Source organism: Myzus persicae, unplaced genomic scaffold (assembly GCF_001856785.1).
Source record: "Myzus persicae strain clone G006 unplaced genomic scaffold, MPER_G0061.0, whole genome shotgun sequence".
NCBI classification, from domain to species: domain Eukaryota; kingdom Metazoa; phylum Arthropoda; class Insecta; order Hemiptera; family Aphididae; genus Myzus; species Myzus persicae.
This window is the reverse complement of record NW_019103947.1, coordinates 182971-198203: the sequence shown is the minus strand read 5'-3', so window position 1 is coordinate 198203 and position 15233 is coordinate 182971. Positions and strand designations below refer to the sequence as shown.

The following is a 15233-nucleotide window of genomic DNA, read 5'->3' as shown; positions in this document are numbered from 1 at the left end:
CAGATCATTTTAGATACTTACTTATTTATGATATTTTGAATATTGACCGCTCCTCGCAGTCTTCAAGAGCTCAGAGCCGAAATTGCACTTGGTAAGTTTTGTTGTCCTTGTGGTGAACTTATGCTGATAAGTCTCAAATACGAAAACAGGTAGGTACTTCTAACATGACTCATGAGTGTACAAAGTTAGTCTAAAAATACTTGTTTTTTATATTTATTTAGGCATTAATGGTGGCGCTAGAGGATTATTATTGTAAAATAACTGTTGCTAAAATGTTGGGAGTCGAGAGGTGGGTACTGAGAAAGTATAAAATATTGGATAATGCCGGCATTACGAACTTTTTACCGGCGAAACAAGACAGTTAGAGATGGTATATTTGACGGAGCGCCCGTATTTCCGTCAGTTGCATGACCTAACCGAAACGGCCCTGGTCTCTCGGAGAACAAAGAATAGTTCTCAATAATACCTAAATAATTATTGTCACGGCCTACAGTCAGATAGAGGCATAGAAGGCAAATGTAAGCTGGGCAAGTGATTTTACCTTCTTCATTGTAAATTCGGACCAAGAATTTCAAGTAATGAAATAGGTTGATGGTCAACTCGGTCCCATAAAATAAAAATGAGCACAACATAATTTAATCTGAAAATAATAAATAACACGTAGCCCACGCGTAGGGGGGTAATACGTATATTATATACATTTATACAATTTAATTCTGAGCTATATAACGATTTTGCAGACTTTTTAATAATATAATTATTAATAAATTAATAATTTTTGAAAGATAATGAAATTGCTTCTTCGTGGTGTCCTCTGGCTTCTGAGTACCTAAAGCTTAATGAATCTAGAAAATATTATAAAATAATTATTAATTGTATATGAGATTATGAGAAGATCTGGGCACATTATTTTTGTTCGGGCCGAGTTTACATTTCAATCATTTTTTCACCTGAAAAAAATCCGAGACGAGTTTACAATAGACCTATTGAGCATTTTTTTTCTTCGAGATTACAATCTCCACATGCAAAAGCTGCCATCCACGCGTATTTTCAGTCACGAGCGTGCAATGCATTATATTTAATTATTTACCTATTGGTACGTGAACCCATATCTCATGCTCGGTCGTAGAATAATAATAGGTAATAATATAATCTAATGTATATATTTATTTTATTATTTACTTATATTATAAAATGTATTATATTATTTTATACACTCACATACAAACTCAGTGGCATGATCAGATTTTTTAAAAAGGAGAGGGCCAGAGGGGCCGGATATAACATTTTCGATTATCTTCAGAGTTCATACCACGTTATACGTTGCTAAATACAATTTTATTGATTTATCAGTTGATCATATATTTTATACGACAAAAATAAGCCAAAGGGAAGGCACCCTCATACCCCTCGGTGAGCACGCCCCTGCACACAACAGACGTCCTACGCCCCACAAAATTCATCAATTAATAATACAAATATAAAATATACATAATAAAAATTAAAAACGATGCAGACGTGCATGCCGAAGACGAATTAAAGTGGTTGAGACAAATAACAATGGAGACATGGAGAGTTCGTAGTCATTTAGAATTTAAATTATTCTAATGAACATTCGATTTTAATGAACAGCGAAATTTGCTCTTCTGAATAATGTTATTTTCTATAAACTATTTAGTACCAATATAATCAGCGATAACCTAATACGGTAATAGGTACCTATCTAGTATCCACCTATTACCTTACTGTGGTAGTTCAGTAGTTGTAAACTCGGCTTGGCAATAACAGCCAACAGGTAAGGATACCCGATTGTATAAACTCAACCCAGAAAATTATGACGTACCAACTACCTAGGTATACTGTATAATATTAACATGACCTAATAAATTTATAAATAAATTATTAACAGCAATTCTACAAAAATTGTCATAAAATATAGGTAATATTGTAATATTGGCGGACAAATCATTTCAGAATCGTTTTTCATATGCAATCATTTATCATTGAATTCAAACACATGATATCATAGCAGTGATCTACTCGATGACTATGTACACTCAACATTTATTTAACAGTAGAGAGAGTTCTCTGATTTTTAACATTTTTTTTATTATAGCTTGAACTGGTTTTTCTTCTTTGAATTATTCAATTTAATTTTAAGATGGTATAAATAAATACAATGCCATCATTCCTTTAACTTTTATTTTTATTTATTAAGCCTGACAATAAAAGTATAATTTAAAAAAATAAATGTTATAAATAATTAATAAAATTAAGTTTGCTTAATTGTTAAGACAAGCATTCTTATTTTTAGCGATTTATCCTCGTTTGTGTTATCAATTGATACTACTGCATGTATCATAATTTATTTAATTCTTGCAATAAAATAATCAAATCCACCAGATATTTAAGCAACAAAAACTCAGATAAATCACTCTTGTGTTTGAATAAAATAAAATAAAACATAAGTTTACATATATAATAGTACATAATAATCATAAATTTGTTTATCTATGTTATGTCCTTAGACTGTGACTCGATAAAAGACTAGCACCAATCACATTTAAACATTAGACTATTGGTACATTATGAAATGTTTATTGCAAATGTTTGTAATTTGTGTGTATAAATAAATAGTATATATATAAAATGAATAATTAAATAAAAAAGATATTTAAATTGCATAATGAATAATATGTAATAAATGCCGATAACACTTCTTAAAATGTCATCTCACTTTTACATTTTAGTACTATAATAAAATATATATTATGTAAATAAATGATTGTAACAAATGTTATTATACATACAAGTTGTATAAATATAGTTAATATAGCTTCAAAATTGTACGATTTCAGTGTTGTTGGCAAAAAATTCCTTAAATACTTAATGCTACATCAAGCTTTACTATGCTTATAAAAATATAATATACACATACATAAATATAATTTTATATAGATAATTCCTTATTACAAGAGAACTTTGTAATCATTTCCTAAATAATAGTGCCTATTGTATTTGATACAAAATAATATTTACCTCGAATAAGGTAAAAGCAAATAAAGCTGCACTAGAGTAACAAAAGCTGGGCAAGTTGGTCATTTTTTTCACCAAGTTGAGTTGAATAATAAGTAATTAAGTTTGAATACAAGTTGGTTTCTGAAATTTCTAATTTTTTTAAACTTTATTATTAGTTTAAAATCAGTATGAATGTTAAGTATTCTATACAATTAAGAGGATGTCAGTGTAATATTAGGTATCTCTCTCAAACCCAAGTGCAACATAGATAAAATACTTTTACCTAAAATCATTTTTTATGATTTTTGACTAATCTTAGTTTAAAACCACCTTGTACAAATATTATAGGGGATAATATTTTTGAGGGTATTTCATATCGGTTTTATATTTTATTATTATTTGACTTTGTACTCAACTTATGATAAATAAAATATTTTTTTGTAAATTTGAAAAATGTTTCCAGACAAATTGATGTCATTTTCTCAAAAATATTATTCTCTATCGTTTTTGTAATGATTGATTTTACTCGAAGATAACTAAAAAAAAAAATGCTTGTGCTTAAATACGTTTTGCCTTGATGTGTGAGGGCTAGAGAAAGAAAACAATCAGTGCACTGGCATCAGCTAAATAGTTATGCTACTAAAATGATTGTTGAGAATTAATTAATTGACTTAAATATGAGAATGGCGGTAAATTGTATTTGGCAGCATTTACCGCTTTCTCATTGATATTGTTGCCAATAGAATATTACCACTACCTCTGCTTCAGTGAGTGCACACCTTACACTCAATTTAAACCATATAACAAAAGGAAAATATAATATAGTAAAAATGGATACATAATCAATTACCATAAAATACTATATAATAACTATTATCATTATATCCAGAATCTAGTCGGCTATTTTGCAGTCACTAATGTTACGGAACAATGGGATTTTCACAATTAAAAGTTACTTTTTGTCTTTAACATGTTAAATTAGATCATTTTATACATTTAAATCAACTCGTTAAGTTAGAACATTGTTATGAAATAAAACCAACTTAAGAAGATAGAAAGTTACTTTAAAAGTAACATTTAAACCTAACTTTATAATTAACTAGTGCCCAGCTTCAAGAGTAAGGCAGACTTAGTTTGCTGAATATTTTGAATGACATACATTTTTACATAAAACGTTGGTTTAGTGGTAAATTAAATTGTTATGTTTATATTTATAATGAAAATGATAAACATAGTTGATAGATTATATTGTATCAAGACAACATGTATGACAGTCAAACAATTAGACCAGTTGGCTAGTTTAAATAATATAAATATATATTATAAATAGTGTCTAAAATAATACTAAAATTATTACAAGTAAATCACAAAAACAATATAAGCCATTAAAGATATTATTAATATTTACAGTTACTAAGTATACACTTTTGTATTATTAAAAAATTGTAATAAAACTTTAAGGTGTCTATAAACAAAAAAATTAATATTGTCACAAATAAAATTAGGAATAAAGTATTTTTTTTTAAATAAAAATATAGAAAAATTTGGTACATAACTGATATTACAATATAATTGTCATAATAGTTTAGCTGTTAAAGATAAAGTTGATAACCAAGAAGCCTAATAAATGTTTGCCTTGTTTCTAATACAAGGCAGCAAGCGAATGTAAAATTAAAACAGGCGTGCCCTACGCTTCAATTCGTTGCGGCGCCATTTAGGCAGCTGATAGAACTCAGCTTGTGACATTTGGAAAACTGCTTCAAATTCTGTGGGCGATAAGTGACGCTGTGAACAAATACAAATTAGTTATTCAAAATTGTTTCTAGGATATTAAATATTTATAATGCAAATAAAATGTTTACTTGTGGTGCTAATCAATACTCTTACGTTACCACTGAATTAATATTTACATTTAGTTTGCACAACTTAAACTACTTTACTGAGAACTGATTGAACAACTAATTTACTCAAAATATCACATTTACTGTTTATTTATATTTAAGCAAGATTCAATATAAAAATAATAATTGTAATCAACTTACATCAAGGTTACATCTATCAACGTCTGAGGGCAGCCTGTAATTTGTGATGAGTAACAAGTGATAAGGATAAATTTTTGGAGGTTCAGAACTGTGATGCGACGAAGACATGTTGGGTAGTGAACGATGAATATTAGTGACATAGCGTAATGATCCAGTAAATGTAGATGATGCTGGTATCTCAGAACACTACACACAATTGTAAACAATTAGTTAAATTTATAAAAAATATTTTTATAGGTTTCAAGTTAATGAAACAATAGTCAAGGTAAAATAGCAAGCATTATTTGAGTAGCTTAAGAATTCTAGTTTTTATAGTATCAAATATAAATTAAATTTTTTTTGAAAAACCCATCAAAATTTAAATCCACATTTTAAGTCTACGTACCGTGTTGCCTTGATCCACTTCAGATATAGATCCGGCAGAAACTACACCAAAACAGACAAGCAATATTAGTATAAGCGCGCATTTATTTTTTCCTACGGGTCAACAGGCAGCATAATAATATATTGCTGTTTGCAAATGAAATTTTAATAAGTAAATAATTTTAAAATTTAAAAATCAAATCACATATTTTGATTAATGTTCAACATTAAACATTCCAATTGAAATTAATAATGTAATTTTTAACAAGTGCTTATCTTTTCAATTTATTGATCAAAATTATTATTATTTAGTTGATTATACAATTTAGAAGAAATAAAACATTGCTATGTATGTACATTAGGTTGTGAAGATATACATTTTTTGAAAAAATCCAATAAAATTACCACTTAAAATTAAATTAGTCAAGTACATAAAATAAATAAGTATACAAAACGTCATTAAATGTCTTGATATACAAGATTTTGAAAATTGTGATGTAGAAATCAAATTATTAAAGCAACAATACAATTATTTAAATATCTAACTAAAATTTCAAATGCAAACAATAAGTTGTAATATTTTTATATATCATTTTGGAATCATGTTAAAGTATAAGGTAAAAGCTTAGTGTTTCATACTAATCAATGGCATGGCGAAGAAAATATTTGAAAAATTTTAAGTGGTTAAGAAGTCAGATCTTGAGGAGGCTGGAGGGTATTAGAACTCAATAGATAATTTTTATTCGCCATACCATTACTGCTAATAATTATATATTCCCTATCTTATTTAATATCCCTAAACCTTCGTATTGTTTTTATAAATAAATGGCGCAAAGATAATATTAAAGCCTGAACCTTGACTACCTTATATTGTACCTTATCATAAAATAATATGTATATTTTGTAATGAAAAAAATATATAATTTTAGCTAAAAGTAATATTATAAATATCGAAGGAAAAAGCTTTTACTTATATTATATGCTTTTGCTTCCATGCACTCAGTTTTGCATAAGCTTAGAGTAGGCCAGTAGATTTGGGGAAAAAAAATAATGCTTAAAAATGAATTGTATCTAAATTAAAAAGTAAATAACAAACAGTTGTCTAATACAATGTCAAGTTATCACCCTCAAATAACTAAATACACCAAAATAATAAAAAAACAAGTGTAAAATTTAATTTTAATAAACTAATAAAGCACTTACCGTCAGACCTAGCGCAGTTAAAATCTGTGCTAAGTGTTTTATTGTCTAAGCCGTTTATGGAAAACCCATCCTAAAAATATAAAATAAAATTAGATAATGTTTGTTTAGAAATCAGAAAATTAAATTTAAAATCCAAATGACAAATATTTGGTTGATTAATTGATTCCCAAATGAATAATGTAAATAAATAAAAATATTGTAATCTTGAAAACTTGATATCAAAAAATAATTGTAAATTTGGTAGTAACAATTTTGATCACGTCACGATACATAATTGGAAATTATTGAGTGTTACATCTGAGTCATAATACAAACTACAAAAAAATGCTCATCATACCGAAGGGTTTTTGACGCAGTACGCAGAGCTGAAAGTGTTTGACCGTCGACTAGGCGCCAAGCCATAGCCAGGTTTGGGTACATGGCGTAGTGCACTTACGACTGTGAACATAACAGAAAAACAATGGCTACGTATTACTTACCCTGACATAATTTCCAGGGCCACCGTGGAAGCCGGCCGGAAGAGTGCACGACTTGCGGGCGCCCCTCGTCATTATAGCCGACCCATGCTGACCATGATAGTATGCTACAAACAAATAACACACCATGCAACAAAACAAATGCAAATTCCAAGCAACACATAATAAACTTTTTAAGATAGAGTGAATAAAACGCAAGTGTTTTATATAAATAAGACACAATCTAAAAATGCAATTAACGTTTAAGACAACTACAGAAATTAAATCTAATATTTTAATATTGTTTAGCTCTTTCTAAATAATAAATTAAAACTGTACTTTGTTATATCAATTTGTATTATTGCTATTACTATTTACATATAAATTAAGTGGTGAAATTACTATTATTGACATGTAACTATCCAATAACTATTTTCTGAAGCGAATAAAATGTAAATATTTTGCTCCTCTATTTAAGGTATCCATATCCCACACACTGCAGAAGTGGAAGAACAATTCTATCATCTCGGGGGTGCTGGTAAATTGTGTCTTGATGCATTTTTACCACTACCACTGCAGTGTGTAGAGGGCTCTAAGAAGATGATAATTATATCAGAAGTACTGTACTTAGCTATAAATTTGATGGTTGATGATGTTAAATTACTGTAATATAAACTAATGACTGATTTTGATTCTTAAAAAAATCTTCTTTTAATTGCAACAAATTAGTAATTAATTAAAATAATTTAATTTCACTATGATAGTTATGAAGCATAATATAAATTAATTCAAACACCAAATTTAAAAATTATTTAACACTTTTAAATTAAGCTGTAATAATTTTATATTGGTAGCTTAAATAAAAAAAAAACACATTTAAATTATTCCTTTATTAATATATTAATTATTTAATTATTAATTTTTACTTTTTAGTATAATATTATAGATATTATCTATTTTAGCACTTAACAATGATAATATTATGTACCTTTTTAAAATAAGCTTCTTTTGTTATGAAATCTTTAAGTGTTTTAAAGAATAACAAAGACATTTAAAATATTCAAAACTTCTAACACATAAAACAAAATATCCACACAAATATTCACTAACTATGTAATAAATAACAATACCAATGTACAAAAAAGCAAAACAAAAATACTACTAATAACATGAATAATATTCTTTATAGTTTTTAAAAAAACAAAATAATAATAATAAATTGAATTGACATAACTCTAGGGAAAGCAAATAAGGAGCAAAATGAAAAAAAGAAATTAGAGATAATAAAATATTTAAAATTTTATTACAAAATTAATTAAAGAAAAAAAAGCTAAATATAATCAATGTTATGAACCAAAATTAAAATAAGGAATAGTTTACATTTACATTTGAAATATAAATTAGACATTTGTACTTAATTATTTCATAAATAAATTAAAAAAATTAATAATAATAGTATAAATAATAAAAGAACAAAAGTATAAATTATAATTTAATAATATTGCTGTTTATTATAGTCAGAAGGTCGGCTTTAATTGAATAAAATTATTATTAAAAGTCAATTTCATTTAATTTCCATAAATTGGCTATGAAGATAGGAAAAGGGGAATATTTTTCACAGTAAAAACTTACTGTTGTAACTGGGAATGGCACCAGTAGATTGTCCAACTGATGATCTGTAACTTGAGTCTAAATAACCTTCTTCTTCCCATGGTCTTTGATGATCCAAATTACGGGATGGTGCTATTTTTAATTAACAGACAACAGTAAATACACATATTAAATTATATAAATAAGTATTAGTCTAACACAACATAAATAATATCTGTACAAAAAATTTGTAAATAATACATGTTTTTATTTATTCATGAAAATTATACGCTAATGCAGGAAAATTATGAACCCATTTCCAATGACGGACTTATTACATATTACTTACAAGCATTAATTGGTGACTGGTATCTAAGACGATAAGTTGGTTCCCGAGCAGCAGAAGGACATCTTGAAGCATTACGAGGATCCATATGTGAAACTTTCCACTTTTGATGTTTTTCGCGTTCACGAACTTCTTGCAAAAATACTTTTCCAATTCCTGATCCTAATTTACTTAATTCTTCCTCTTCTTTCTATCAAATAAAATTTACAAGTATAATTAACTCTTCACAAAATTATATGGTCTGATTAATAACATACCTTTAGTTTAGGATCTATTGCTTTATCAGCACTCATTTTTTGATCAACTTCATCTTCATCATCTGATATACCTTTATAATTTTCAAACCACGTCTTACGTTTTTCTAAACAAAATAAAAAATTTTCAAAACAGAACTTAATTGTGTTTTGAGTTATAATTATATTAACCTGGATCAGTATATGGACAAGGAGGAGCAGGAAAATCATCCCTTTCAATTTTTGGTTTTTCACCAGGTGCTGGTGGTTTAGCAGCAGGGTAGTGAGCCAATTCTATGGGCTCTTCATTGTTCATACTATGAGGTGATTTTGGTCTAGGAGTCTCTGATCTAATACTGTCAACCAAAGCTTTCATACCAGAACGACTGCCAGCTGAACGTAAAGTTGAGCACTTACTACTTCCACGTACACTACCACAAGCTGAAAAATCTATTTATATAAAACACAATATCTAAATAATTGTTTTTCAACTATCAATATATCTTACATGTTGGTCTGTGGAAATGAGGCGATGTTGGCTGCTTATCATATGGGTCGATTGGGCGTTTCAAATATCCTTGAGTTGGCTCTTCAGTCAAGTAGCTATAAGTATAGATACGACTAATAGGCACATTGGACGTTTTATATTCTCGAAGCAATAGTCCTGGACTTCCAGGTATATCACGATAATAGTGCTGTTAAAGTTTTAAAAAAATGTAAATAATTAAATAAATTATATGATAAAAATGTAATTTATAAATTATTTCTACATAATACATGTTGCAGATTAGGTTATGCATTACTAACCTTTCTACTCATGCTATTACATGAACCATTATAACATGAACCATTAAAGCTTGAAGCACGAGATCGAGACCGTAATGAAAACTGGAAATACACAAACTAAGTAAAAGCATCTAAAAAAAATCTACTAAACAATAAATTAAATATAAAAAAATACTCGGGTAAAATAAAAAGTGATGGGTCATTAAAATACAATAGTAACTGAACTAAAATTAATATATCAAAAAATATAAAGATCATAATCATAAATATCTGTAATCATATCAACTGATCAAATAATAGTTTATATGCACTACTTAATTTGGAAATATATAATTTAGCAAATGCATACAGATTAGAATAATAAAATATAAGAGTGCAATTCTATACATTCATAAATATTTTACTTGTATGAACACTACAATAAAAATATATAAAATAATAGTTGGTAAAAAAAATTCAGCTGCAAATAATAAATAGTGTTGTTTAAAAAAAAAATATTACCTGAGTTTCACTAGCAGCTGAGCAACTGATTCGATCATACTCTTCAGGGTCATTGCAATGTCCGTTGAGCATGGCACTTGATCCTATGACAACATATAGTGAGGAACATGATACACATACATTTAATATTATACAATAGAAATAATGAGTTTTTGATAGAAATAAGATATGATGATTGTTTATACTGAACAGTTACCTCCATTTATTATGGTGCCATTTTCAGTTGGACTAGGCCCACAACGTGGATGCCAAATTGCTCCGCCTAGAAAATATTTAAAATTTAGAAGTTGCATACATTATTATAACATACCTATATATAATATATGAAATTTAAAGCTGATACAAATTTAATTTTTCTCATGTTTAAACTTTATATTATAAAATATTGGTACTTTACCCATACTTTATCAATAATATATAAAATAATTTGAAATTTGTACATATGAACTAATTTTATCATATCAATTTAGGTAAATATAAAGGTATTTATATAGATATTTATGAATATAAAATAATTAACTATTAGACAACTATTATTATTTTATTACCCTGTAAATACATTTCTTCACCATCCCCAAATGGATCACCACACTTGGCACATCTTGCACATGTTGGATGAAAATGATGATTATCACCGGCCTTAAATAATATTGATGTTAATAAATTATAAAATAAATAATTTAATTCTAGATAATAATAATTCATACTTGCAAGACTTTTCCAGATATAAATCTACTGCAGTACGTACATTTGACTCCAAAGAGCTTCTGATAATCTTTTTCACAATAAGGAACACCATCCCTATAAAGTAACATTTTACAAGTTATACATTTTTGCACATATTTCACATTTTTTTTTCAAGTCTTGATTTAATAAATAAATATTGACTAATTATAATTGTAATTAATTCATATTTATACCAATATCATACTGTTATGGTTATCACAACTTTTGTTATTTAACTTAAGTACTGGGAATACTATTAGTACCAAAGCACTTGACGATGCTCTGTTTTTCAATAGAATAAATGAGTAGAGTAGAGTATAAAAGAAAATACACATATAATAAATGCATACATACCGTCCCATATATTCACCATGAAGCACAGCAGAACATTCATGACACTTAAAGCAATAAATATGCCACTGTCTGTCCAAAGCATAAAGTGCTTGTCCGTTCCTTAGGTCGTCACCACATTCAGCACAATCTAAATATTCAATTATAAACACCAATTTGTACTTTAATATTTTCTTAAGTTAGATTTTATTTACAATTAATGTTTTTAAACATACCTGTTTCATTAGTGCTATTTTGTTTAGATTGTGCAGATGCTGGTCGTTTAACAGGAATTTCCTTGCACTTGGAGCAAAGAATAGAATTTCCTACATATGTGACTAGGTCTCCTTTTGGACAAGGTTGTCTGCAACAATATTATTCATTTTAGATACATACACTACTAATAATATATGATGTTAGGCAAATTATTACCGGCAATGAGAACATGTAAAACACTGCTGATGATACGTTCGTTCCAATACAATAACCAATTCATCTTTTATATAATCATTACATACGGTGCATTTTTTACCAAATAATTTTTGGTAATCATCAGGACAATACCAGCTACCTTCTTCAGAAAAAAACAACCCTTGCACTAATGAATGGCAACAAACTAAAAAAAAACAAAGAGTTAATAAGATATTTTTAATCTATTTTAAATTGCATAATTAAATACTCTGCTTTCAATCATTATACAAATGGAATTTCATAACAATTATGTATGCCTGACAACAATAAGCCTACTAGTGTCATTGTACCCTTCATTGATAGCAATAGTGGAATTATTGTTGCAGTATGCATACATTGTGATGTGTCAGCCGTAGCCAATTGCCTTAAAACTGACTTGATGACGTATTATTACATATCTATTATCCTACCTATTATATATTATATAGTGTGATATATCATAAAAAAATATTTGCTCACAGGCATACATCACATACAAATGAAAGATGTTTTGAACATTTGTTTAAAAAGGATGTTTGCAGCCTAAGTAAGATATCAAAATAAGTTTACTTTATAAATATATGATATTCAAACTTTTAAGTTCATTTTATTTAATTGAGTTATTACGTTTTACATAGTATCTATTTAATATTCATTATTGTTTAAATAGTATTTGATCAAACTTACTTTTGCATTTGAAGCAGTCCTTGTGAAAGTATTTATCACCTTTTATTTTAAGTACTTCACCAGAACATTTTTTCTTGCAACCGCTGCAGTAAGTTTTACCTGTAAACCAACAACAAATCAATTTAGTTAGATACTAATAAGTAATGAGTAATGCATTATTGATGAATGATCATTTTTATTAAGTTGTATCATATCAAACAATTCCCCAAAATCAATAAAAAAAAATGTATTTAACTCAAATAATTTAACCAAATAGGTATACGACGTCATTTTTTGAAGCACAGCCAACATTCCTGCCAGTATATTTGGAAAAATGAAATACCTTTAAAAATTTGGCTAGTGTAAAATGATTTACATTCTAGTTTTTGTTTGTAAGACATGTCGATTAAAACGAAAATATTAAAAGTATAGGTATCTATTGTATTATGTCATAATATATTATTCCACTATTAATTTGGAAACATTCACCGGGGTTAGAAGTATACACACAGCGTAAATATTGTCGTGGAGCAATGAACTGTGGAAGAGAATACGAGACTAATATTTAAATTTTACGGCAGTGTTTTATTTTTAAAGAAGAAAAAGCGTAGTTAGTAGTTAGTCGGTAGGGTTCTCTCGCTCTCATATTTAGACAAACGCAATGATCTAGGATATCTTTAGCCTATGCTTGGGTTGGGTTCCGGAGAGTAATTTCCCCCCTCACCAGGGACGCTGACACTTCTGATTCGTCGGTTAATACATTGAATGCAGTCAGAAGTAGAATCGTTTTTTATATGCTTAGTAAAATAATCAACAACAGTGGAACTACAAACATTTTGATGTTGTTTATGCCGTAAACACAATAACATATTACATACTATTAAGTAATTAATATTATTCTTGGGAGTCACGAGTACGTGATTGGCATTAATAAAATAATTACACGACTGCATAAGTAAATAAGTTATATATTTATGTAATATAGTTGTATCCATACAGGAGAAGTGTCATATTCATATAACAGTAATTTAACCGTTCAATGAAAATAAATAAATACAAACGTTGCATATTAGTATTTTGTACATAAATCCGGGTAACAACCTTGAAGAGTAATTGCTAAAAAAAATATATCACATCCAATTTGAACACCGGAAGTGGCACATTTTAATAGCATCCAGGTGTGGAAGTTTATTATAAAAAACAATAGCTTATTAAAAATGTTTTTATCATTAATTTCATTGATACGAATTACGAATACGTACCTACGAAAAAAATATCTACAGCTCAACAGTTGATAAACCTATTGGATATTTATAGTAACATATTTCAGACATTTTTAAATTTTAGAGATAACTAATATTTATATTGTATTAAAAAATCCTATAACCTAAACTCCCACAAGCAATAATTTATTATATTTATAAAGTAAATTTAAATAATGCCTATTTAAGGTATTCGTGTCACATAGAAGGAGGATATAAACATAAGTGGTCAAATATTTTAATGGCCCCTTTAAAATATTTAAGTGTTTTTAAATGAGTAGAATGGAAAACCATATTCATCCACGTACATCATTTAAATATTTACTAGTAATAAATATAAATTAAATAGCAAAATTAAATAGCATAATCATAAATATTCATTATTCAAATCACAAAAAATTTTAACACCGAGAATACTATTAACAAAAACTTTCACATTATATCAACATCTGCGCTTTTATAACTATGACTCATAGTAGTTAAGGAAATACGTTATACAACTTTACTTAGTATATTGCGTATTTTATGGGTAAAATTAGACAGCATCTAGACAATACCAAATCATTTCAAACGTTCAAAACAATCAACTATCAAGTATTTTTTGACCATTTTTGAGCGTCTAAACAACTATTCTAAAATAATGTAAATTATAATTATGTTAATTACTCATTCAAACTGTAAATATGTTAAATTATCATTGACATTTGTTCAACGAATCTCTCGAACATATTTTATGTTATTAAACGTGATATTATTACAAATACTTAATGGTAATAAGTAAAGCTAAAAACCTAATCAGACAAAACTACCAAAATTCAAACATTTAAAAAAAAACATAAAATACTTTTGAATATTATAAATCGTATTAAATCCAATAAGCATTAACATGAATTCAGGAAAATATACAAACGTATTTTATGATTCATTACAGTATTTGTCATTAATGTCTTAATGTTTCCATTATTTTTAAATGCGAAGTGGTGAAAAAAATTATTATAATACGTTCCTTTTTTTCAAACGATGCAGAAATACAGAATCGATCAGCAATTGAAATAAAATAATAATTTAAATGCAACGAAGCCATAGAAACACATTTATTATTTGGTCGTTTTCGACGATTAGGACCCGTATAATAGTACTTATATTATATTATGGGACGTTTCGTACCTACATCGATGATCGATCGCATTGCTGCACTGCTGCAGCAGCAGTCAAGAAAGTAGAAATACGATAAATTATAACTCATTCGTTCACGTGTAAGT

The 15233-nt window shown here is 27.7% G+C and overlaps 1 protein-coding gene across 13 annotated transcripts in view; it reads right to left on the bottom strand.

Moving 5' to 3' along the window:
* Window positions 1-4595: 4595 nt before the first annotated feature.
* Window positions 4596-15233, bottom strand: part of LOC111036751 (actin-binding LIM protein 3) — a 34788-nt gene continuing 24150 nt past the window's right edge. For 4 of the 13 annotated variants that reach the window (XM_022318901.1, XM_022318890.1, XM_022318891.1 and 1 more), the window contains 19 exons: window positions 12731-12829; window positions 12026-12209; window positions 11830-11957; window positions 11618-11744; window positions 11245-11338; window positions 11086-11176; window positions 10734-10799; window positions 10538-10620; window positions 10058-10138; window positions 9759-9945; window positions 9443-9700; window positions 9275-9378; window positions 9021-9207; window positions 8714-8824; window positions 7106-7209; window positions 6627-6696; window positions 5446-5486; window positions 5061-5246; window positions 4596-4803 (listed from right to left, as the gene is read on the bottom strand). In XM_022318901.1, coding sequence (XP_022174593.1) covers window positions 4690-4803; window positions 5061-5246; window positions 5446-5486; window positions 6627-6696; window positions 7106-7209; window positions 8714-8824; window positions 9021-9207; window positions 9275-9378; window positions 9443-9700; window positions 9759-9945; window positions 10058-10138; window positions 10538-10620; window positions 10734-10799; window positions 11086-11176; window positions 11245-11338; window positions 11618-11744; window positions 11830-11957; window positions 12026-12209; window positions 12731-12829 — 2315 coding nt within the window. In that variant the 3' untranslated portion in view covers window positions 4596-4689. Of the gene's footprint in view, window positions 4804-5060; window positions 5247-5445; window positions 5487-6626; window positions 6697-6963; window positions 7065-7105; window positions 7210-8713; window positions 8825-9020; window positions 9208-9274; window positions 9379-9442; window positions 9701-9758; window positions 9946-10057; window positions 10139-10537; window positions 10621-10733; window positions 10800-11085; window positions 11177-11244; window positions 11339-11617; window positions 11745-11829; window positions 11958-12025; window positions 12210-12730; window positions 12830-15233 lie in introns of those variants that run through there. The other 9 variants (XM_022318894.1, XM_022318895.1, XM_022318896.1 and 6 more) reach the window with 9 other exon arrangements.